This window comes from Phyllostomus discolor, chromosome 6, assembly GCF_004126475.2.
Source record: "Phyllostomus discolor isolate MPI-MPIP mPhyDis1 chromosome 6, mPhyDis1.pri.v3, whole genome shotgun sequence".
NCBI lineage: Eukaryota > Metazoa > Chordata > Mammalia > Chiroptera > Phyllostomidae > Phyllostomus > Phyllostomus discolor.
In genome coordinates, this window is record NC_040908.2 from 169,088,139 (window position 1) to 169,112,048 (window position 23,910).

A 23,910-nucleotide genomic window follows, 5' to 3' on the forward strand; every position below is an offset into this window, starting at 1 on the left:
TCAGAAGCCCCGAGGGAGACTGTGCCACTGAATGTCACAGGTTTCCTGAGAGAACAGAATGCGGCGGTTTCGAGGTGCCCACACCTGACCTGGTGACTCAGCCCTGGAAGATACCAGCACTCAGCTTCCCCCGGGGGTGGGGGCGGGACACGTCTGGGGAAACAACGCCTCTCTGCTCGTCCCCACACACTCCCTCCGGCTCCTCTGTGGGGGCTGAGCCCACGGGGACCAGGCTGGAGGGCCGGGGCTCCCCTGGGTGGAGCTGCAGCTAGCGTGCGGGCCTGCCTCGGCCGCTGCCCAGCCGCCTGGCCTGGAGCTGGGCACTGAGCCTGGAGGGATGGGGAGAATGGGGACCACTTCTGGGTAGAGGAGGGGACGCAGTGGGCCGTGTGTGGAAACGGGAACACGGTGCCTGGCACGTACTGAGCGACCGATACGGGGCAGTAGCCACGGCCATTTTTGTGGTGAGCCGCTGCATTGCGGAGACCACGGCAGGGCCTCGTGGGGGTGAGCTCAGCCCTGCTGCCCAGGTAAGGGGGCGAGGGGCGCACAGCGAAGATGTTTCCAGAGTTGGCCCTGAGCGTCTAGCAAAGTCTTCAGGCCTCGTCCCTGGGACAAACTTGCCCTGGGGGTGGCAGGACCAGCCTCACCCACCCCGGCCAAAACCCTGAGTCACCCCACGGCTGCCCGGAGTAGGAAGGGCCAGCACTCGGCCTCACAAGGTGACTCTGAGGGGACCAGGCTGTCCTGGGGGAGCTCAGAGCAGGCTGCAGCAGCACCGCCTTTAAGCCCTGGCCCCTCTGATAAGCATGGCGGGCTGGAGCTCCTGGCCTGCGAAGTCTACACCTGCCCTAACGGGGCGAGCGGGCAGGGTGCTGCGGCCCGGAGGAGGGAAGGGACGTGGCCAGGGTGCCCTGGCTGGCTGTGTGGGGCGGACCAGCTAGGGGGGCGACCCTGCCCCTGCTCCCCTCCAAAGACACGCTGCAACTCCAGGGCTGCGCAGGCTGCCCCCCTCAGCCCTGTCTGCTGGTCTAGCTGCGTGCGCTCCAACGAGGGGGGCTTCAGGGCTGCCCCCAGGCTCTCAGCCCCAACAGGAAGGGAGCAGAGGGACACGCACCTGACCACCAGCAGGTCTGACAGGGAAGGAGGCTGCCCGGCCCCTCGCATGGGAACCGGCTGAGAAGTTCTGGTTGGGAAAAGCCACCCTGGCCCGCAGCGCCCAGCACCCTACCTGGCCGAGGGTGCCAGGAAGCAGCCTGGCCTCGGGGCACAGATGCCAGAACCAGGCACTGCGGGGTCCGAAGGCCAGGCCGGAGTTCACAGCGCCTCCAGGGGAGGGGAGGGGGGCCCCCAGATGGAGACGGGAGGCCCCTCGCCCCCCTGCATCTGTCTGGGGTTGCCATCGGACCAGAGGGTCTTTTCCACACCGGAGGACTTCGGGGGTCTCAGATGGCGTCTGGAGGTAGAAGGGATGAGGGGGACCCTGCTGAGACCCCCAGCAGGAAGTCTCAGGGTGGGCTTTTAGCCGGAGAACCCTGAGCAAAAGGTGACGAGGGACCTGGAGCGCACATGTGGCACAGGGGTCAGCGCTCTGGTGTCACTCCCGCATTCTGGTGGCCTCAGTGACGGGAGGACACGGGAACGGTCTACTGGGCTCGGAAAGAGAGAGAGGACACCCCACCCTCTGGCTGCAGTGGGCTGATGTGGGGCCCACATCCCTCACCATGGTGCTCCCTGCACCCCGAAATGCAAGAACCCCTAGAGGCTAGTCCCACTGGCCACCTCCCCCACCCCTCCCAGCCTCCTGTCCATGTTTGGGGAAGTGTCCAGACCGACCTCCGAAGGACGTTCTCAGGGAACATGAGCCCCAGAGTGTGCCAGGGAGAGGGACCCGGGAGAGGCAGAGAACCTGCGGGGACTGGAGGGACCGGGGTCCCTGGCACCCGCTCCAGCGTGGCCGATCCCGCCCGGGTTTTGCAGCTGCTCGCTCCTCTCCTCCTCCTCCCTCCCTCCTTCCCTCCCCGAATGCGCTGGGATCAGTCTTCTGGCATTTCCTGCAGCCGGGCCGCACCGCCAGCTGAGACCCCGTGCCTGTCCCGGCGCCCCGAGCTCTCCACACGGTAGGAGCGCAGGAGCACGGCAGCGAGCTGCGGGATGGGGCCGGGAGGGGGCCACGAGGGGCCCGGGGAGGGATACGGGGAGGGACCTGGGGAGGGGTCCCGAGAAACTGAGGCGCAGAGGGCCCGGAGCGTCCAGTGGGCCGCCAGCAGCCAGCCTCGGGGGTGGGGGAGCCCCGTGTCGCAGCTCCTGGGCCCTGGGGACTGGGGCGAGGCCCCTCGGACCCCACAGTGGCCCGTGCCGCAGAGACCCGCCCTGGCCTGTCGGGTCGGGAGCCCTGAGTGGCGCGCCCGGTCCAGGCGCGGGCGAGTTGGGGCTCGGGCGGGGCCAGGGTGTGGGAGCAGCACGGGCAGCCCTGCTCCCCACTTGGTGAGGCTTGAAGGGAGCAGGAAGGGGAGGGAAGGGGCTGTGTCTGCCTGCCTCCGGGAGCTAGGAGCCGGGTCTGTGCCCCCAGCGGGGCCAACCTGGTCCAGAAGGGGCGGGGCGGGGCGGGGGTGGGGGCGGGGGCGGGGATGCTGACGGTGCGCCTGGACTGGCTCTGGGACCGGGTCTGGCGTCCCAGCTCTGGGCTCGGTTCCCAGGGCCGCTCTGTCTGGGTCCCCTGCGAGGGGCTGTCTGCTCACCCAGCAGCCACAGGCTCCACCTCTAGGCCACAGACCCCCTAAAGATTTGGAGCCTCAAAAACTGCTCTGAGTGGGGGCCTGACTCCAAAGGAGGCTGCTGGGGGCCCCAGGCCCATGGGGCATGGGGCTGGGGGCTGTCAGCAGCCACGGGGGCCCACCCCCAGCCTGCGCTCCCAGGAAGTGCCCCCACGCCCCGCCCTCAGCAGGGCTGCCTGCCGTCCGCATGCAGCTGGCTGGAGTCAGGGTCCGAGTGGCTCCGGGGGTGCGGACAGGTCCTCCAAGGAGGAGGTGGGCTCCCTGCCCCTCCGACACCCTCGGGCTGTGCCAGGCAGAGCCGCTGGCAGGAGCTCCTCCCCCCGCCCGCACGAGGAGTAATTTACACATGTGTCTGTCTGTCCTCCTGAGCCCCTTCAAGGTGCCTTTTACAGATGGACCTCTGTGACCGTCCCCCCGGGTCCAGCCACCAGGCTGGGGGCAGGCGCCGGCTGTCACAGCCAGGGACATGGGCCCAGCCTTTGGGATGGGCGTGTCCGCCCTTGGATCTGTGTGCCGGGGTGGGTCCAGGTCCCAGACGGCGGAGATCCCGCCCACACAATAGCGGCTGCGGGCCTGTCGCTGCTGTCTGGCCCCAGTCCCTGGGCTGTGGGGGGCCTGGCCGCTCTTTCAACTCCACAGGGTTTGCAGGCTGCAGGCAGTCCAGGGGTGTCTGTGCCCCCCCCCCCCCCACCCCAGGCTTCAGGCTCCAGAGCTGTGGAGCCCATTGTCTGCCCGCACGTGCGTGGGCCAGGGGGCCCAGGGGGCCAGGGAGCAGCGCTGAGAGCCTGCTCTGCCATGCCAGGCTGTATGCAGGAAAGGTGACAGAGCAGATGGCCCGGCGAGGGCTTCGTCTTGGGGACCCTGCTGTGCAGGTGCTGTGCCCTGGGCAGGGCCTCCTGGACGCTGGGGGCTGGGGGCTGGGGGCTGCCCGACTCCTGGGCCCTGAATCGGTGGAGCCCTTCAGAGTGGGCCCTGGCTCCATGCAGAATGCTGATGGCAGGCTTCCCCCACAACACACCCCCGCCAAGGGACGGCGGGCACTACGCTGAGCGTGTCCCGGACCAATTTCCAACGTGCTTGCTACACGTGGGGGGGGGGGGCAAAACCCCAGGGCCAGACAGTGGTCTGAAGGCCATCCTGTGCCCTTGGCAGCTGTTTCGGGCCCTCGTGCTGGGCGCTGATTCCGAGGTTGGGCCAGCAATGGGCCCACGAGCGCAGACACACACAGCGTGCCCGTGGGGCTGAGCCCTAAGGTGACAGACGCTTGCCCCACCCAGTCTTGTGCGTCATTCTGGGGGCCGGTGTCCGGCCACAGCTGAGAGTGCAGACCCAGCTCAGGAGTGCCCAGTACGCGCAGTAGGACCCCCAGTCACTCTTAGGGGCAGGCTGCTGCCGGGCGTAGCTCCCTGTGCGGGGCCCGCCGTTGGCTGGGTGCAGGGGGTGCTGGGAGTCCGGTGGGTGGCGTCCTGTGTTGGGTGGTGCGGGACAGGCTGTGACCCCCCGAAGGCCGCCAGGCGCCTGCCCTGGGGGGTGCCCGTGCCGTTCACAGCCGGCACAGAGGGCCAGAGCGCTGCTCGGTGCGGAGGGCCCTGCGGCCCGTGACCGGCAGCAGGCGAGGGACCAGGGCAGGGCGAGCCCTCGGAGGGTTTGCACGGGCCTCGCCGGGCGCCCTGCTCCTGAGGGCTGCTCGCTGGGGGCCGTGTAAGCGGACTGAGGTCCTCCCGCAGGGGGTGGGGGTGGGGGTGCGCTCGGTCAGGCACAGAGAGCTCGGACTTTGGGCCGGATCGGGGTGTTCTGGGCCAGGGCCCCGCGGCACACGCCTAGGGCTTGAGGCCGGTGGTGCAGGTGTCCGTGCTAGGGTCGGGGGGGAGGGGGCACAGCCGTGCCCTCAGGACCTGCCTGGTCCTGCCAGGCCCTGCCTCTGGACCCGAGCCAGGGCTTAGGTGCAGGGGACAATACAATGGCTCCCCCTGGCTCAGAGCTCTGTGCAGCCAAGTGGCTGGGGACGAGCCCTCCAAGGTAAGGAACGTCGTAGGACTGAGACATGGGGCAGCCTCGAAGGGCTCCTGGGACCCCCGAGGAAGGGAACCGCTGTAACCAGGACCACAGACTAGCAAGATGGGGGGAGACAGGCTCGATGACCCCGGGGAGGGGCCTTGGAACTAGCTGGCCATCGGAGAATTGCCAGGGGTATGTGGGTCATCGAGCTGGTGAGGGACAGTCCCCGTCTCTCAGGACGTGAGCCTGGTTGGCCAGCTGGAAGGGAGGTGGGGTGCCCCCAGGGCCTCACAAATCTGGGAGCCCAGCTTAGCCTGGCCCCCCCCCCCCCCCGCCACCCCGCTGCCCACTCCCCCACCCTGCTGTTCCCAACTGCCACAGGCTCCTGTCCGAGGGCCACACCGGCCATCCACGGACTCCCCATTCTGGCCCCGCTAGTCCCTCTCCCCCGGCGGGCCCAGGGTCTTTAACCATATAAACCACCCCCGTAACTTCCCTGTGCAGAGTCCCTCGTGACCCCCACTGGGCTCAGAGCACTCCCTGATCCCTGTCCCTGCCCCACGGGCCCCGGGAGGCTCAGGCCCCTCCTCGTTCCTCACCCGCCCACGGGCGCCCAGCCTGCCCCAGGGCCTCTGCGCGCGGCATGCACCCTCTGCCCTGGGTGCTGACTCGGATGTTCGCTCAGATGTCGCTTCTCTGTCCCCGACTGGGGCGCCCGTTTGGAGGGGCCGTGGCTTGTGTTCTGGTGGCAGGTGCCCGAGCCTGAGGTGGTCTCCGTGGGCGTTGGTGTGATTGACTGTCTGACGTGGAGGTGGCAGCGGGCTGAGCCGGGACCACTGAGGCGCTGTCGGCACACGTGGTCCCTGTTTGCGTGTTGCCTGAAGGCCGGGCTCTCTTCCCGGGCCTGGCACGCAGTAGGTGCCCTGCATTCTTGGGGAGCCCTGGACCTGTCTTTGCCCAGGGAAGCCAATGGCTGTACCCCTACCCCCCTCCTGTGTCTCCCACCCCCAGTCCCTCCCCTTCACCGGCTCACTCCCTCCCGTCCCCAGGGTGGGGGACCCCGCCCGCCTCCCCCCACCCCAGGGTGCTGGCTTCCTGAACTGGAAGTACAGCGTGCAGAGGGGCCGACCTGGGAGGAGGGTCTGGCGTTGTTTATTCGGCACGTAGGGGCATGGCTGACCTGCTGGCCCCTCTGACTCAGGGGCCGAAGGGCTCGAGGGGAGGTTGAGGCCCAGCGGAACACTGTCCTGCCCACTCACACAGGTTTTACATGAGGACAGCCCGTCCCACAGGCCACGGGCCAGGCTGCCCTGTGACCAGCCAGGGGGGGTCACTTCCCTCGTCCGAGGCAGGGGGAGTTTGGAACCCAGGTGACAGGCAAGTGTCTGGGAAGGGAGGGGGCAATGAGGGCCCGGCGGGGGCGTGCTGGGCCCGGCCCAGAGCCAGGAGGGCATGAGGCCTCCCAGGCCTCCTCCTCCAGGGGGCAGGGGCAGCCGACACCGCTGTCCCTGCCCTGGCTGCTGACCCTTCCCTGGCTGGCTGGGCCAGCAGCCAGGGCCTGAATCGCAGTCACTTCCACATGGGGAAGGGCAGTCCTCGCTGCTGAGGGGCAGGACCCCTCAACTGGGGGGGAGGGGGCGTGGGGGCGACACTGGTGTGCCTGCCTGTCGGGATGAATCCGTCAGGGCCGCAATGGGGACGTGCCTGCCCATCCATCTGGATGAGTGTGGGGGTGACTCACTTCAAGGGCCCAGGCCTCCGCACTGGGCCGGCAGGAGTGGTGCTGCTGGCCCTGCGGCCTGCCTCCCCCCATCGTGGGAGAACCCCTGCCCCAGGAGGCCAGAGGAGGGGGCCCAGGGGTGACCAGTGGGTGACTGAGCGGCAGGGATGGGAAGGCCGGGGCCCCACCCCACCCCCGGTCAGCAGCCACGCATGCCCTGGCCGGGAGACGCAGGCCAGAGAGGGGCTGAGCTCCCCAGGCTGGAGGCCTGGGGCCATCGCCAGGGGAACCGGCCGGACATTCCCGGTCCGAGGCCTCTGGGGCTGCTTGTTGCTGTGTCTGGGGCTGGCTGGGCAGGGAGGCGAGCGAGCCAGCGTCGGATCTCAGTGGACAGGAGAGCAGGGTATGCATCACGTTCCCTGATTTGTCACCAGCTCTCCTGGGTGGGGGACACTCAGGGCCTGGGGGCCCTAGGCAGCCTGGCCCTGCCCTGGGCCATGGGGCTGCGGGGTCCTCACCCCAGCCCTGGGAGACAGGGCCAGCGGAACGCCCCTCTCCCCGTTGGACCTTGGACCCAGTGCAGCTGCGTGCTGCAGGGCCCTGAGAACACGGCCAGGGCGGGGACGGAGCCCTTGCCCAGGCGGGAGGCCTGTCCCTACTTTCTCAGATCCCGAGGCCTGGCCGTGCTGGCCGAAGGTTCCAGCCCAGCGCCTCCCCCTTGCCCCGCCCGCCCTCCCTGAGGAGCACCCAGCCAAGCCGCGTTCCCAGGCGTGTCCTGTGGTTTTACTATATATGGACGGAGCCACGCACAAACACGGGCTCGCGGCCGCGCCACGGACGTGACAGGACTGCCGATGGCCCTGCCGCTGCCTCCCGCGCCTCGCGACCTCGGGGCTGCCGAGACCTCCAAACCCAGCTGCCACGTTCCTGTGCCGTGTGGTTCCGAGGGCTGTTCCCCACTCGTGTCCCTGGCTTTTTGTAAACACGTCACCGTGTATGTCCATTCTCCCGTAGGGACGTGTCACCCCGGGAGCATGTCTGGTTTGGCAGCTCCTCTGGGGCGACGGCCCGGAGCGGGGTGTTGGGGTTCCAGTGGCTGCCCTCGACGCCCGGCACATGTTTTGGGGGGTGGGGCCTGGGGAGTTGGCCTTTCCCTGAGCAAATGGGGAAGGAGGACACACAGCGAATCTGGAGCCTAAATAACAAAGCTGCACGCACAGGGGTTTCCTCCCAGGCCCCGCGCCCGGGATGGGGATCAGGGGCCGAGCCTCCCGGTAGGGTGAGGGTCCTGGGCTCCCTGTGCCGTCTTCGGTCAAGGGCATTGAGCTTCCTGCCTGGCTGGGGGGCCTGTCTATGTCTCTGTGCTCTGGAGAGATCACAGGCGCACCCCCACCCCAGCCCCCCGCAAGAGAGAGATCTCTTGGCTGCAGGCTGAACTCGCTCCAAGAGGCGGGCTCACCCGGGTCCCCAGGGGTCTCTTGGTGACCAGCATGTTTTGTGAATGAGAAACAAAAAGCGTGTGTAACACCAGGACTGTTGTTGGTGACACAGTATCGTGTCACCGACATACACTGAGGGAACAGGGCAGTAAGAACCAAGAGGTGACTGGGGGAGGTGGCGGTGGCCGTGTGAATCACCCGGACGGGAGGCTCCCTTCCCCAGGTGCGGTGTATCCAATCCTCTTCCTGCACACGCCTCAGCTGCGTCACAGTCCGCCTGCCGAGCACACCTGGCCACGCTGAGAAACCCTCGCTGCCCCTGACACGCCGGGGGCCCCGGGTGGGCTCTGCCGCCGCTTCTGCAGGTTCCGCCGGGGGGCACTGGGTTGGCCAAAACGTCCGATCGTTTGTGTCCATAAGGTGGCTCCAGTAGTGCTTCGTCCGTTGTCTTCGACTTCACTCGGAACAACTTCGTTAGATTGTACTGTGACAGCTGTCGTATCAGCGTGCGTTGGAAAACACATCAAAATCGGTGAATGTGCAGCCATTTTAATATTGAAGCTGGAAGAAAATACACAACCTTTTCAGCGTATGGTGCTTTGTTATTGCGAGAAAGGTAAAAACGCAACTGAAAAACGAAAAAATTTGCGCGGTGTACGGAGGCGCTGCGACAGATTGGACCTGTCACAAGGGGTTTGCAGAGTTTCGTGCTGGAGAATTTCTCGCTGGGCGGAGCTCCACGGTCCGGTGGACCGGTCGAAGTTGACAATGATCAAATTAATTGAGAACGATCGACATCCTACCTCGTGAGAGACAGCTGACATACTCAAAACATCCAGATCAATGAAGTTATTGGTGAAAATGAAAACAATGTGCCTTTTCTTTTATGGAAAAAAACCACACGGACTTTTTGGCCAGCCCAGCGGTCACAGCGTAAGGCCCTAGGCTGAACACACGGTCGCCGGGCGGAAGCCGAACTGGTGGAGGAAGGCAGCTGCCCAGCTGTGTGGGCTCCCGGGGTGCAGTGCAGAGCACCCCGATGAGATGGGCCCCCCGGGAGTGCCCACAGCCACCCGGCCAGGAAGGGGCCCAGGCCAGACGTGAGCCCCTGTGCTGGGCGTCTCCCCCACTCCTCCGAGTGGGGCCAGGGAGAGGTCCCCATCTGCCAGGGGTGCTCAGTGCCACCCCACCCATTCGAGGAGGTTGGCTTGTGTGGGTGGCACAGTCCCCCTGACCCTCCCAGGCCCCATCCTGGAGGCCGGAGTCTGAGAGCCGGGTGTCACGGGGCTGGTCCCCCTGAGGCCTCCCTCCTGGGTGTGCAGACGGCCGTCCCCTCCCCGTGTCCCCGTCCATCATTCCTCCACATGTGTCTGTGTCTGACCTCTTCACCTAAGGACCCCAGTCCCACTGGACGGGGACCCACCGGGCGCACTGGCTCGGCCAGCGTTCCCTGCGATGGACTGTCGATGGAGCCATGAGGCCAGACCCTGCGCGGCTCACACAGCCGGCCTCACAGCTGGGCCGGCCTGGGCCTGCGCCCCTCCACCGTGGACAGGAAGTCCAGCCCAACAAGCTGTCCTCCTGCCCCTCACTGGCCACCACACCACAGGGCTGTCTTGTCTCAGTGCAGCATCCCAGGCCCTGACTCACTTCCCCGTCACCACTGCGCTCTGGTCCCCTTTAACAAGCGGTCCCTCCGCAGTGGCTCCTTGGAGGCCTCCAGGCCAGTGGATGGAGGGGACGCCACCCAGGGGGCCGTTTGCTCCTTGCTCCCACCCTCTCTGGGCCAGCGGCTGCGAGTGGACCCTCCTTCCCCATCTCCCCCGGCCCCGGAATGACAGCCACCATCTTCCCCAGGGGTCTCTGCCCCTCCCTGTCGGCAGACCTGAGGGTGCCCACTGTGGGCCGTCCTTGGCGGGGCGACATGGGGCACACGGAGATGGCCGCCTGTGTCCTGCCGCAGGACAAGGAGACGGCGGAGCGGTTTCGGTCTGTAGTTCACCCCGTAGGAAGAGGGGAACCCCGGGGTGCCCGGCCGGCTGATGTTCCATGTGGGTTCATACAGGGAGCCCCCACTGCCCCGAGCACCCCGAGAACTCCAAATGCAGCAAAAAGGGGGGAAAGACTTTGCCTATGCAACGTGGATGTCCGTCCCTCACCCTCAGTGCTGTCAAAGGGCCCCCCCAAAGGAGCGCCCCCACTGGGGCCACCGCAGCCCTGCCGGGGCCCCGAGAGCTCTGTGCCGTCGGAGCGGAAGCCGCGGTTTCAGGGAGGACGGGGATGAAGACACGCAGGCAGACGACCGCCCTCCTGCCCAGGTCATCGTTTCTAAATGAGTCGACTCTTCGTTTATTTTTAAATCTCCAAAGCACAAGGAGCAGGCTGTTTCTCTCTGGGCGGGGGGGGGGGGGGGGGGGCTGTCTCCCCGACGTGGCCACTCCTCACTCCCCGGAGCCCCAGGCGCTGGCCCGGCCCCCGCCCGCCTGCCCCAGCAGGAACAGCCCTGTGGGGCAAGTGGCCCTGAGGAGCCCCCTGCTTCAGCCCCTGGGGGCGGTCCCCCCCGGGCCACGTGCCCCTCGAAGCACCAGACCCTGAAGAACCTGACGGGGTTCAGTGGGAATCTTTCTAAAGCGCCTCAACTTTGAGTGTCGGTGATAAATAGCCTTTCTCCTGGGGACTTGGGCCATCACGATTAATTTCCATAACGACTAACGTTTTAGTAAAGTTATTACTAAAATGATTTATTTCCTTGATATAAAATGAGATATGAAATGACTTATTTTCTTGAATCCTTCAAGCAGCCAGGCCCTGGCCCAGTTGCTCAGTGGGTTAGAGCGTTGTCCTGATGCGCCGAGGTTGCGGGTTCGATCCCCGGTTGGGGCACGTGCAGGGATCAACCAATCCCTGCATCAGGAGGCGGAGCAACAAGTCACACACTCCCGCTCCAAAGTCAGGGAATAGCATTGAACAAGGGCCTTACGCAGTAGGGCTGTTACCAGCCTGTCACAGACGGGGACTCTGAGGCTCAGGCAGCGAAGAGACCTGCAGGGGTCACCCGCCAGTCTGAGTGCCACAGGGCTGGCCAAGCCATCCCCACTGGCACCGCCGCCGGCACAGCGGGGTGCCCTGGAGGGACGCTGCCCCCCCCAAGGGACTGTGCCCCCCAACACGAAGACCACTTTCCAGACCTCGGGTCAGTCACTTCTCTTCCTGAAAACCGCGCTTCTGCTTCTCGTCCGCGTCCGTCTGGGAAACAGGGGGAAGAGCCGGTTAGAAATGGGGGCACACGGACAGGGAGAGGGTGTGGGTGCCGGGGGAGTGCCCCGCTCTGCGGGGGAGCCGTGAGTGGGCGGAGGGGCATGGGGTGCCTGGCTCCACTGGGCAGAGGCCCTGTCCCGCCCGTGTTCCTCCCCGTGGGCCGCGTCCTTGAGCGGAAGCCGGTGGACATTCCCAGAGCCCAGCTCGTCCCGAAGTACCTTCCAGGGATGAACCATGGGAAAGGAAGGGAAGGAGCGGGCCGCGGACTGAGAGGCCTGAGGTCACCCGTGTGCCGTGGGCGGGACACAGGCAGGATACAGGCAGGACGCTGGGGACGCAGCGTGGACAGTGAGGATCAGGAGCCGGGGTTCGGGGTGTTCGGGGGTCCTGGGGGACTGGGACACCCCCTGATAGGGGTGGGGGGGCACCGCTCCGGTTTCTGGCCTGGGGGGTGGTTACAGAGCGTTTCTCCAGAAAAGCTCATGAAGCCGGATGTCTGTGTGGTCTCCTGTGTATACATTTTCCTTTCTAATAAAGTCTCGGGACCCCCGAAATGGGAACCTGGACAGCCGAGGCCTGGGAATGGAGCAATCCCCCCAACACCCGCCCCCACCCACAACCCCAGGCCAGGACGGGTCACCTCGGAGCAGCTTCTGCGCTCCCAGACGGCCTCGGCGGATTTGCCGTGTCCAGCGCTGCCTCTCTGTTGCTCTAAAACACGGTTGTTTTCTTAAATCCATGCGCCTGTTTTCACGCCAGCAAGTTTACCTGGGAGAGGAATGGACCCTGCTGCTACCAGAGTCAGGAAACCATGCCCACGTGTCGCAGGTCGCTGGGAAACGGGGCCCGGGGGCAGGACACTCGGACCAAATATCCGCCTCAGCTCTGCACCCCAGGCCGCTGGACCCCTGGGGTCAGAGACGGGGCTCAGAGACATCCCGGCCTCTCTTCCTCTCGTCATCGGGAGGCTGGGAAGAGAAGTGTTTTTATTTCTATCTTTATTGATTTTTTGAGAATAAGAGAGAAAAACTCTGATTTGGTGTCCCGGTTATGTCAGCCTTCATCGGTTGCTTCTCGCCTGTGCCCTGACCGGGGAATCAAACCCGCCACCTCGGCGCAGCCGGACGGCGCTCTAACCACTGCGCTACCCGGCAAGGGCCGGGAAGAGAGTGTAGAAGAGAGGCCTACGGTGGTTCATGCCGCCCTGTGTCACCCAGCATCGTCCAGGGGCGCCCAGGCGTCGGGAAACTTGGGTGATACGCACATTCCCGGCGTGGCCCTGTGGGCAGAGGGGGCGGCCTCCGTGGCCGGCTCCAGGGGCTTGGCGAGCGGCCCCTCAGAGACTGGCAGGCGACCGCAGCCACCGGGCTGCCGGCCCCAGGGCAGTGTTGCCTGGAGACCCCTCCCCAGGGGACCGGCTGGTGTGTACTGAGTTGCGGGCTGTTCTCTGAAAAGTGGCCCATTTTCTCTGTGGATTTGTACCGGGCCGTGCACTCAGCTGCACCCTGCCCCCCGCCCCCCTGCCATGCCCCCACTCCCAGCTTCCCCTGGGGACAGGGCAGGGCACGGGTCTGGAGGTGCCCGCCCCAGGCAGGGCCGTGGCCCCGCCCTCGCCCGGCCTCCAGTGCCTCCCTGGGCTGCGAGGCTCTCCCTGAGCCCCGAGGAGGAGCCGGGGGAAACAGCAGCTAGATTGCATCATGCGTGTTTTTTACCTGGGAACCAGAAACATTCTTTAGAAAGAGCGTCTGGAGGAAGGGAAGCCGACGAAACTCCGTCCCCCACCGTCTCCCTCCGGGCCTTGGGACTCGGGCTCCTGAGCGCTGCTCAGTGCTGCCTGTCCAGTGGGGGCCGTTCCGGGCACCCTTCACAGCCCTGAGGCCTCTCCCTGCCAGACCCAGCACGGTAGGGCCAGCACCTGGCACCCAGGCACCCTCGGCCGTGCCCGGTGACCGGCTGGCCCTGTGCCCATGCTGCCAGGCGCCTGGCCAGGGCGGTGACTGCCGGTGGACACGTCAGCAAGAGGTGGGTGGTTCTGACGATCAAAGAGGAAGAACGAGGGGGCAGCGGCCGCCCTCGCCTCGCGGGGAGCATCACGGGGTGCCGAGTGGGGGTTGTGGAGGTCAGCAACCCACGGGCGGGAGGCCCTGGGCAGCACCCCCTTGTTGAAGGGGCTGCCTCCTGGGAGGTCAGAGTGGGGAAAACTCGGGGCCTGGGTGAGGCTACCACGTGCACCCCCAAAAGTGGGGCAAAATGCCTCCCACTGTTTGACCACGAATGGTCCCCAAGGCCTGCAGAGGTGTTGAGCCTGGGGACCGGCCATGTGGCGGACGGAGGGGCAGGTGGGAGGCAGCCATGATGGCGGTGGCGCGGGGACAACAAGGGGCCGAGGTCACATGTCTGCCGGCTGCAGCCTCGCCTGCACCCTGCTGTGTCCCCTCCCGCGGCGCCCAGCAGGGTAGGACGCAGGAAGAGTTGGTGTCCGAGAGGGTGGCTGGCCAGCCCACACCTGTGTGAGCTGAGGGCACGCCCAGGGCCCTGGCTCCACCCTCGGCTGCGCTGGAGCGTGGGACCTCCGGCAGGCACCGTCCATCTGCAGAGGCTGCTGTGGGGTGAATACGCCCGGGGCGGCGGGGACAGCCTGTCCCAGGCCCTGGGACGCAGGGCTGGGGGTTCCGTGTGTGGCTCTGCAGTGGCGGACCCAGGCCAGGCTGGGACCCCAGTGGGTGGGGGTCCAGCGCTTGGGAGGCTGCAGCCCCCCAGGGTCAGGCCACAGGGACCCCTGGCTCCCCTCTGTGCCCTTTCCTGCGAACTCGGGGTCCGAGCCACTCGCACCTGCAGCCTTCCCCGTCTCGCGTGGCCCTCTGGCTCCTCGCTGCTGGAGCCTCAGGTCAGGCTGGCAGCCACCTCCCCTGTCCCCAGCCTTCCAAACTCCGAACCCTCCTCTGGGGGAGCAGGACTCAGGCGGGGGAGAGCTCGGCCACTGCTTTAAGGCTTTTGTGAAATTCCCCCTTTGAGCCTGCTGGAGGAAGTGTTCAGCGGCTCCTCTTTCTGTGACACGGAAAATGTCACACATACCCAAAGCAGAGAGCACGGGGGGCCAAGGCCCCCCGACACCCCGCCGTCATCAAAGCCAGACCAAGGGGGCTGGGTCTCCTCTGCTTGGACGCTGGTGTAAAATAGACCCTGTGCTCACCCCCCCCTTGTCCTCCTTTGTCACCCGCCTTTGTCACTGCTGGCCCGGAGCATCCGGAGGAGAGAGCCAGCCGAGGCTCCCCTCTGGGGGTGTGCAGGGTCCCGGGGCAGGGCCACGTGACCTCCCACGCCACGGCCGATGTGCAGGCACTGGAGGGCAGAAGGCAGTGGGGAAGGTTCTGGAAAGTCTCACCCTGGCACCGCTTGTGACACTGCAGAGCTCCTGGTGGGATAGGGCCCGCCCTCCCAGAGACCCCCCCAGGGACTCCGGGCGCTGGCCCCTCCCTGCTTGGTGCCCCCATCTGTTCTTGGCCACTGGGGCCGGCCCACGGGCAGAGTGAGGGTGAGAGAGGGCACATCTGCAGTCAGCCCTGTGGGGTCCCTGAGCACCCAGTGTGGCCCCACCCGGCCGCTCAGATCGCCCCCCCTCAGGGGTCCTCATTAGCACCTGCTGTTTGCTGACCAGTGGCTGGGCACTGGGGGCCTCTCCCAGCCTCCCCAGCCCCTCGGGCCACCTGTCCCTTGGAGGACAGCCTTGTCCCACGGCCCCTGGGCCCCGGTGGAGGGGAGCTCCTTGCATGCCCCGGAGGGTACAGCGCCCCTCCCTCCTCACTGATCTCAGCCTGGTCTGGCTCTGGGGGTTGTCTTCCCGCAGTAACCGGAGCGAGTGCACGGTCATCTCGGAGATTCGGACGGGGCCAGGGTGGCCCCTGGCCGCACGCTCTGGCTGTCGCTCAGAGACCAGCCCTTTTCCTCCAGGCCCGAGGTTGCCCTGGGTCACAGCCATGCCTGGCTGGCACTCAGCCCTCCGAGCGCCCGCGTCCTTTGCAGGGCCACTGTCACGTTCTGCCCACACTCACCCGCCGACGGGGACTTCCCTCCCGTGAACGGCACCCCACAGTGCTCGTCCCCTCGGGCCTCTCCACACTCATTCGGGCTCCACGGGGCTGTGTTCCTGGTAGGAAACTTCCAGAAATCAGGCCATCCGCTAAAGGATGCGCACGCTGGACGTTTTGGGAGACGTCCACACGCCGCCGCCCTGAGGGGGGCAGGGCTGAGCGGAGACAGGATGCCCCCACCAGGCCGAGCCCAGGGCACAGGGCACTGCCAGAAAGCGGGGCGCCTCCCCCCACTGGCGGGCTTCGGCTGTGACTACCCGGCCTGGGCAGCCCAGGGTCCACTCAGGTTGACCACCGACGGGAGCTGTGTCCCACCCCACCACACCAGGCCCTCTGGGGACACAGAGTGTAAGGCACAACCAACCCGAGGGTCCCCACCCCTGGAGTCTCTGCCAGGCTCACCTGGGCCCTCAAGACCCCGTGCAGCCCCCGCCCCCAGGCTGAGCCGGAGTCTCAGCAGCCAGGTGGGCGCCCATGTGCGGTGGTGCCCTCGGGCCCGGGCAAAACACGTGGCTGGTCACCTGTGCCCGTCGGCAGCGCTCGGAAGCCACCTTCCCTGTGATGCTCGGTTCTTCCTTCCGCTTTGGAGCTGGGCAGGTCCATCCCCCCGGGTTTGCCTTCGCTGGCTCTGCTCTAGTCAGAGGGGACAGCCTAGAGGGGGTGGCATGTGGCCTTGGGACACAGACCCCCACACACACACCAGTGACACCAGAGTCTGACCCCATGGGGGACCCAGGAGCCACCGGGAAGCCCCCCGGAGCCCCACTCAGCCCAGGGCTGGGGCACGCTGTCCCCTGAAACAGAGGGCAGGTTCTAAGACTGCCGAGGGTGGCCCTGGCCAGCTGGATGGAGTGTGATCCCGTAAACCAAATGGTCACAGGTTCAATTCCCAGTCGGGGCACATGAACTCACTGATGCTTCTCTCTCCTGTCAATATCTCTCTCCCTCTCTCCCCCACTCCCTGCCCCCCTCTGTAAAATCAGCGACATTCTCTCAGGGGAGGATTTAGAAAACAGAGGCGGGCCAGGTACCCAGGGGAAGTGCCTGTGGGTGGGCTGGGCTTCCTGGGGCGTCCCCAGAGGTGGGCATAGACAAAGGGGTGTCAGGCTGTCAGGGCCCGTGGGACCCAGGGCCCGCCTCCCAGCCATCCTTAGGTCTCCCATGACGTCTAGCTGTCACCTGCTGCTCACGAGGCGCCTGCTGGGGCTTCCCACCTGGAACATGTCACTGCCTCGTGTGACCAGCGTGTCACTGCCTCGTGTGACCAGTGTGTGACTGTTTCGTGTGACCAGCGTGTCAGGGAACTCGGAGAACGAGCCCCTTCTCTCCCCTGAGGGCTCGGGGGGGCCCCTCTCCACAGCTCCGTGACACCACCAGGCGCCTCCCAGGGGGCAGTTGTCTGCCTCGGTCTCTGTAAGATGGAGTCAGAGGTCATGGGTCAAGGCCACGGGGCTGGCCCCTGTGCTTACGATCAGCGAAAACATGAAAAGTCGTGGAAACGTGACTTCCTGGTCAGGAAATAGCACCTGCCACCTCGAGTCGCCGCTGCTGGCACTTCCGCGTGCGGCCTTCCGGCCGTGTTTGCGTTTCTCTTTGGCGTGTTTCTGTTTCTCGCTTCTGTTTTGGTCTCTGGGGGCCCTCCGCACGGCCCCCAAGCCCCCGGGGGCAGGCTGACGTCACACCGACACCCTCGGGGAGGAAGCTGGGTGCACTGGTGTGTGGTTTTGCTCAGGGCCAGGACAGGCGGCTCAAGCGCTCGGCCCGACGAGCACAAAGGGCCGGTGGCTGCACCCGGGGGCCTGCGGGCGTGGTGACCCCACCCAAATGTCGGGCACCTTCCCGGACTCTCCCCCACGGCAGGACGGAGAGGGCGTGCTCGGCACAGCGCCAGGCCCATCCTGCCCAACTGGCACGGCTGCTTTCTCCGCCAGGCGCCCTGGGTGGGGCCAGGTGGGGGCTGCGGCTGTGGGTCTCCCGCAGCCTGACTTGGGTGGCGGCTGGCTGTCCCTGAGGGTCCCAGAAGGCGGGCTCCTGCCCCCCGGCCAGCACGACATGGTCCCAACAGAGTAAGGCCTCAGCTGGTAGTGCAAGCGGCCCTCACCTGATAGGGGACAACCTGTGGGCCAGGCTTTGGCAGGGACAGACGCTCAAGGACCCAGCTGCAGGGTCGGCCACAGCAGGTTCTGACATCCCGGGACCTGGGGGGTGGGGGGGTGAGAGGGCAGCCTGCCCACCCAGCGGGATCCTGGGCTCTCAGGGCTGAGGCAAGGAGGCTGTGGGCTTCCCGGTATGGGGACCACAGCCCAGCAAACATCTCCATCCGGGCTCTCAGGGCGGCCTCCGCAGACGTGGGCCTCCCCCTCACTGAGGGACGATGCGGGGGCCAGGACCTGCCCCGGCGAGCTGGGGGTCAGGGTGCCAGGCGCGAACCAGGCCGCAGGGCCCCAGGGAGCTGGCTCTCTCTCCAGCCTCAGCTCCCGCATCTGCACAGTGAACAGAGCATTTGAATACTGGGGGGTCTCTTCTGCTCCCCACATTTAGGGTCCTCCTGGCCCCTGGACTGGGTGGGGGGCAGACAGGAAGGGGAGGAGGGGGCGTCGCCTGCCTGCCACCCACCTGTGGGCTCGCTCCGTGTCTGGCCGGGGCGGGTGCATGCAGGGGGGTGTGTGCGCAGTTCGGGGGGCTGCTGCTGTGTGAGAGCCGGGACCCCTGGAGCACGGGGGGCTTTTCGGTTTGTACGAGAGCCCCCCTCCCCGTCAGGGAAGCCAGTGGCACCTCCTGCCCCTCTGTGCGACTCGGGTTGTGATGAAACCCCTGAAACCCGATACCTGACTTGGGGAGCCCCCACCCTGGTGCCGCATAAGGCACTCCACCCCCTGGAAACCCTGCTGTGAGGGGGACACAGGGGTGAGGGGTGGGGCTGGACCCCTGTGCTGGGGAAGGCGGGTGTCCGGGGTCCAGGCCTCCCCAGTGCAGCCCCCAAATTGCTGGCCTGTGGGGCCACCTCCCCAGGGGGAGGGCAAGTGAGCAGGCGCCCCAGTGGGAGAGCTGGGTGAGGAGGCATCTGAATGACATTTGCACCCCAGGAGGGCCTCCCAGGCATGTCAAAGGCTCCAGAACAGAGGCCAGCCCACGGCATGGGGGCTGAGCATCTTTTCTACCAGAGGGCAAGGGGTCCCCCTGGGGCCTGAATCCCCTGTCCTGTTTCAGAGGTGACGTGAGGTGCTGGTCTGGAGGGGGCAGGGTCCCCAGCCTCCTGGCTGGGCTCCCGACACCCCTCTCCCCATCACCCTGCACTCCTGCTGGCCGAAGTTTGCATCCACACAGCAACTCTCCCTTCTGCTGGGGACGCTGGGGACAGCAGCCAGGCCTGTGTGGGGACGTGGTGGGTCAGCCCTCCAGAGGCGCCACGCCCGGCCCAGCCGCCTGGCTGGGGCTGCCTAGCCCGGGCATGGGAGTGGCTGGCTGCAGAGGAAGTGGCCAGTGGGCGGTGCCCGGGCTGGCTGGCTGTGGCACTGAGCTTGCCGTTGGCCCAGTGTGGGTCAGGAGGCCAGGCGGGTGGGTGCTGGCGGTCATGTGACCTGGCTCAGTCAGCCAGAGAGCCTCAAGGTGTGGCCGTCACTGTCCCCTGAGCAGGGTAAGTCCCTTCCTGCTCCCTTGCCAGGGCTCAGCCACTCAGCTGTTATGTCTGGGAAATGTCCCTCTGGGGAGGCCTGACCCCCCCCCCGTCCCCACCGCCCGGAGCCTGGCCCGCTGCCCTTCTTTCTGCCCTGCCACCGGCCACCTCCTCGGGGCGGAGGGCACTGGGGGCTTGGAGCTGCGCCACCTCCAGGGGACCGGCCGCGGCTTCAGCCACGAGACCTCATGCTGGTCTCTTCCCGCCTTGAGGCCTTGGTTTCTGCCTCTGAGAACGGGGTGACGAGCTCCACCCCCCTCGCCTGCGGGTGTCACGGGGCTGTGTCAGGTGGGGAAGAACCCCTGGGGGGCCTGGGGCACTGAGGGTCCGTCAGCCCCGGGGACTGGACGAGCCCCAGCCCGGTCCCAAGTCTGGACCGCAGTCCGGCCACGCACCAGGGCGCTGCGGCAGGCCCAGAAGCTGCCCCCACAGGGTCGGGTCGGGTCAGTCCGCCCACGTGTGGCAGCCCGGCACGTTCCCGGGCCCCACACTGGTTCTGCTCCTGGGGGCAGGGGTGGCCTCCGCGGGGTGGTGTTGTCTGCCCTCGTGGTCGCTGGCCTTAGGGCCTGAGCAAGTGTCTGGAACACAACAGAGACCCCCACATCCAAGCGCTCCGTGCAGTATTGACGGGGTGGCCGCCGTCCTGCCCTGGGCCCCGCCTGCCTCTCCAGGGAGTGCGCAGATGGGGTGCCAAGCAGGTGGGCTTACGCCGCCTCCCCGGAGCTCCCCCGTGACTTCGGAGCCAGCCCCCGAGTCCTCGTCGGGTCCGCCTGACCAGGCAGCCGTGTGCGTGCGGGCGTGTGGGTAGCGGTGGCCGGACCGGCACGCCTGCTCCTGCCCCCACCAAGCGGCCCGAGCCACATTGCTGCTGCCCCGGGGACTGGGTTCACCTTCCCTGCCAATCAGGGGCCCACCTGTCACCCTGCACCCCTGCGGGCACTGGGGAGGGGCTCACACTTTCTTCCCTGTCTCGGCCTCTGCCCCCGCCCCAGAGCAAACCCCCACCTACAAAGAGGGACACAGAGACAGGCACGGCCAGCTGAGGCCACTCAGCCACCCGAGCCAGGGCTGGCTGCTGTCCCCCAGCTCTGTGTGCTGCCCCCCAGACCTCCGAGGGACAGTGACGGCGATGATGACGGGAGGGAAGTGGTCGGCATTGCCCCCCACCCCGCCCTGCAGGTGGGGTGTGATACCTCCTGAGCCTCAGCCCCTCCCACGGAGACACAGGCTCGGGGACTCCCGTCCCCAGATACCACGTGTGCCTATGCAGCCCGGACCTAAGGCTGAGCGACCTTTCTTTACAAGGCTCCCATTGTTCTGGCCTGAAGGTGGGCGTGTGGGTGGCAGGAGGGGCCGGTCCAGCAGGCAGCTCCCCGTGGGGGAGGGGCAGCAGCGTGCCCCCTGGAACGGGGCTGGCCCGGGCTTCCTGTCTGCTCTCCAGGCCTTGCTCTTGGCCAGTGTGCCTTGGCACTGGATCAGAGAGCTCGTCACCTGCCAGGTCTGTCACCTGCCACGTCCCAACAAGCCATCAAACTCAGGGACAGGGAGGGGGGCGGGGCACCAGCTCAGCAGGGGCGGGGCCTGACCAGCACCCTCTGCTCGGAGCCAGCACCACCTGGACCCACTGCCCACTGAGGTTGGGGTGCTCGGCCCACAGCGGGAGAGGGGCCACGCTGGGGTCAGAGCCAACTCCCTGCCACGCTCTGCCCTGGTCGCCCCTGGACATCCAGGTGGCCCAGGAACTTCAGGCCAGGTGGCTGCCCAGCTCAGCGAGGGGTCCGTTTGCGGGAACGGGGTCCCTCCTGCCCTGCCCTCAAGGATGGGCTCCTGCGGGGCTGCGGGTGGCAGCCTGGCCCAGGGCGGCAGGCACCGCCCTCCCAGCCCCCAGCCCGCCCGGGGCTGCAGACCCTCAGATCCCCCTCCTTCTGCCAGGGCCGAGTGACCAGGCCGCCTTCCGCAGCGGCACCGGGCACCTGGCGTGGGGGCGTGGGGTGGCCACGCAGGCCCCTCACCAGGGTGCTGCGGGAAGTCAGCCCCAGCCCGGCCCTGGCCGCCTCTCTGAGGACCCTCCCTGACCCTCAGACGAGGAGGAAGGAGGCCCGGGGCCCCTCACGCCTGCTGCACAGCCTGCTCCCTATGCCTGGGAGAGATGCAGGGGACAGACGGACGGACAGACGGAGAGGCAGGCACGGTTCCCTTCCCCAGGACCTGCCCCCCCGCCGTGGGGAAGAGCTGGCAGAGGGTCCGTGAACGTGAAGGCCGCCGGGAACCACAGCGTGGGAGAGACAAGGGGTGGCAACCCCCGGGGACGTGACATTTAAGTCAGCTTGGCCTCGTGGAATTCGAGAGGGACCCAGCCACCGGAGGTGTGGGCAAGGGCGTCGGGGAGGGGGGGCGGGGAGTCCCTGAGCACAGGCCCCTGGGGAGGGGGTGGGCTTGGCAGACGGGGCGAGAGAGCGAGGTGGGTGCGAGGCGGGAGGAGGGCACTGGGTGGTGGAGATCCCACAAGACCGAGGGACCCTGGGGCTGGCCTGAGCTCTGGAGCAGTGAGGAGCCACCGGGGCGAGGTGGCCTGGGTTTACCTTGGCAGCGACCAGAAAGCCTCCCCATGACCCCCCAAGATAACCCACCTGGCAGGCGTGGGCGGCCCCCACAGCAGCCAAGGGTGGGCGCTGGGAACCAGGGACACATGTCTCGGGAGAGCTGGGCAGAGCCTGAAGCCGCCGAGTAAGAGGGGCCACCCCCCGCCCCCGTCGGAGCTGACGGCTGGCAGGGGCCCTGGTCTGGGGGCGGCAGGGCACGGAGGGGGCATTCACCATATACACGGGGCTGCATTCGAATCGGTGGGGTCCCCCCCCCCCCCGCATCGGTTCAGTTGTTCCAGCGTCACTGCCGATGTGTCTACTGGGTGAGTGGGAAGGACATGGGGAGCGGAGAGGCAAAGCAGGCTCCTGGGGTGAGGGGGCTGGCTGGAAAGAGTCGGGGGGGGGGGGGTAGATGGTGGACGGATGGACCATAGGCAGATGGGAGGGTGGCAGATGCTGGGTGGATGGGGGATGGATGGTGGGTGGGTGGGTAATGGATGGGTGGGTGCTGGGCGGGTGGGTGCTGGGTGGGTGAATGGATGGGTGGGTAGAGGGTGGATGTCCTGGAAGGTGGGTAAATGGATGGACAGTTGGTGGGGGAGGGATGGGTGATGGGTGGGTGGTGGGTGGGTGGGTGGCTGGTTTTATAACCAGTCCAGCTCAGCTGGAGCACAGGCATTACCAATTAGCTGTATGGCCTAGGGCCGAAACCCGAGTTCCTCGACCTGTGAAATGGTGAAGGTAACACCCCAGTCAGGTGGCGGGACGGTGACTGGGGACAGAGGAGGAGGGGCTGGCCCGGCCCAGCCGCAGCCCTGGAGCCCACCCACCCCTGCGGCCAGGGGTGAGGGCACAGGGAGGAGGTTTTGGGGCTGCTGTAGGAGCCCCGGCCACAGGTCCCCAGCGCCACCCGCCACCCCTGCAGCCCCTCCCCGTCCGCCCACCGGCCCCACCAGAGCGGGGAAGGCCCTGTGGGTGGGAGCCCCGCCCAGGAAGGTCCAGGGCCCGGGGAGAGAGTGCGGCCATTGTCCTGGGCTGGGCAGGGGGCCGCTGGCCCACCAGAGGGGTGGCAGGCGGCAGTCCTGGGCCTGAGGAGAGAGCCCTCTGGGTCACCAGGCTCGCCTGCCCATGTCCCCTCTCTCTGGGCTGCCTCCCTGCGTGTGTCCACGGCTGTCTCCCCACCTCGGAGTTTCATCGCCAGAGAAGGAAAATCTGGTGGCCCAGCTGGGGTCAGTGGCCACCGCAGGGCCACTCGGCTGGGGCCAGGGCCTACGGAGCCAATGCGGAGCTGGGGGAGGGGGGCTGTCCTGTGACAGGCTGTGCTGGGACTCGGCTGTCACCGCGCCCCCTCGCTGGCCCTGGCAGGTCCGCGCTCAGCTGTGTGGCCTCCCCACACTGGGCCAGCCTCCCCTGCTGAGCCGTGGGTCCCTGTCTGAGACATCGGGGTGGGGGCCTGGGTGTGAGACGGGGTGGCCCCTGCCACTCAGCCTGACTTGCCGGGGTGGGAGGAGGCGGCCCCCCAGCTCGGCCCCCAGTGCTGCCCCCAGTCTCATGCGTGGCGAGGGTGACCCCGTGCTCTGCTCCCTCCCTCGCAGAAGCCCCCCGGCGCCCCCGCCATGAAGGAGGAGGCCTTCCTGCGCCGCCGCTTCTCCCTGTGCCCGCCGTCCGCCGCCCCGCAGAAGGCCGAGCCCCGGAGGCCCGCCCGGGACCTGCTCCTCGGCGGGGACAGCGAGCTGTGCCCGCCCAGCCCAGGTCAGTGCCCGGCCCAGACTGTCCTCCCGGCTCTGCAGCCCCGCTGTGTGACCTCGGCAGGTCCCTTCCCCCCGCTGTGCCTCCTGGGTCAGGGAGGGCCCCAGCCTTGCTCACCCCCCCAACCCGGTGCCAGGGGCTGAGCGCCGTAACCCAGGGCCAGGTGGAGCTCAGGCAGCCTTGGAGGTCCAGCGGGAGCCTCCAGTCCAGGCTCGGGGGCCAGCCCCACACCCTCGGAGCGGTGGTGTGGTGCAGCGGCCCCACACGCGGATGGCCGGGATGGGGGCCTGAGTCCCCACCCAGCTCTCCTGGCCGAGGGACGGTGACACTGGGTGTCGCCAGCGGCAGGACCTCTTTGGCCTCGGTTTCCTCATCTGTGAAATGGAGGTGACATCAGGACCTGCTCCTAGCCTCAAAGGAGTCCGGGCTCCGGGAGGGGACGGTCAGACCAGGGCTCCCCGCTCCCTCCAGCCTGCCCACAGCTCCTCACTGCCACTCCGGGCGGGAGGCGGGAGGGAGGATCCCCTTTCTAGCCGCAGCAGCCGTCGGGCCTCTAGGGAGCCTTGGAGTGTCAGGCCCGTGGGCTCTCAGCGCTCGAGGGGCTCTGGGCCCGGCCC

General features: G+C 67.3%; 1 protein-coding gene across 8 annotated transcripts in view; it reads left to right on the forward strand.

Annotated features, from left to right (window-relative positions):
- The first annotated feature begins 1,991 nt into the window (after positions 1 to 1,991).
- Positions 1,992 to 23,910, forward strand: part of OSBPL5 (oxysterol binding protein like 5) — a 51,932-nt gene continuing 30,013 nt past the window's right edge. For 6 of the 8 annotated variants that reach the window (XR_004904056.1, XM_036029840.1, XM_028503882.2 and 3 more), the window contains exons 1-2: positions 1,992 to 2,120; positions 23,140 to 23,296. Coding sequence is in view for 7 of the 8 variants with exons in the window: in XM_036029840.1 (XP_035885733.1) it covers positions 23,161 to 23,296 (136 nt within the window). In the remaining variant the exon portion in view is untranslated. Of the gene's footprint in view, positions 2,121 to 12,894; positions 13,215 to 18,894; positions 18,921 to 23,139; positions 23,297 to 23,910 lie in introns of those variants that run through there. The other 2 variants (XM_036029838.1, XM_036029839.1) reach the window with 2 other exon arrangements.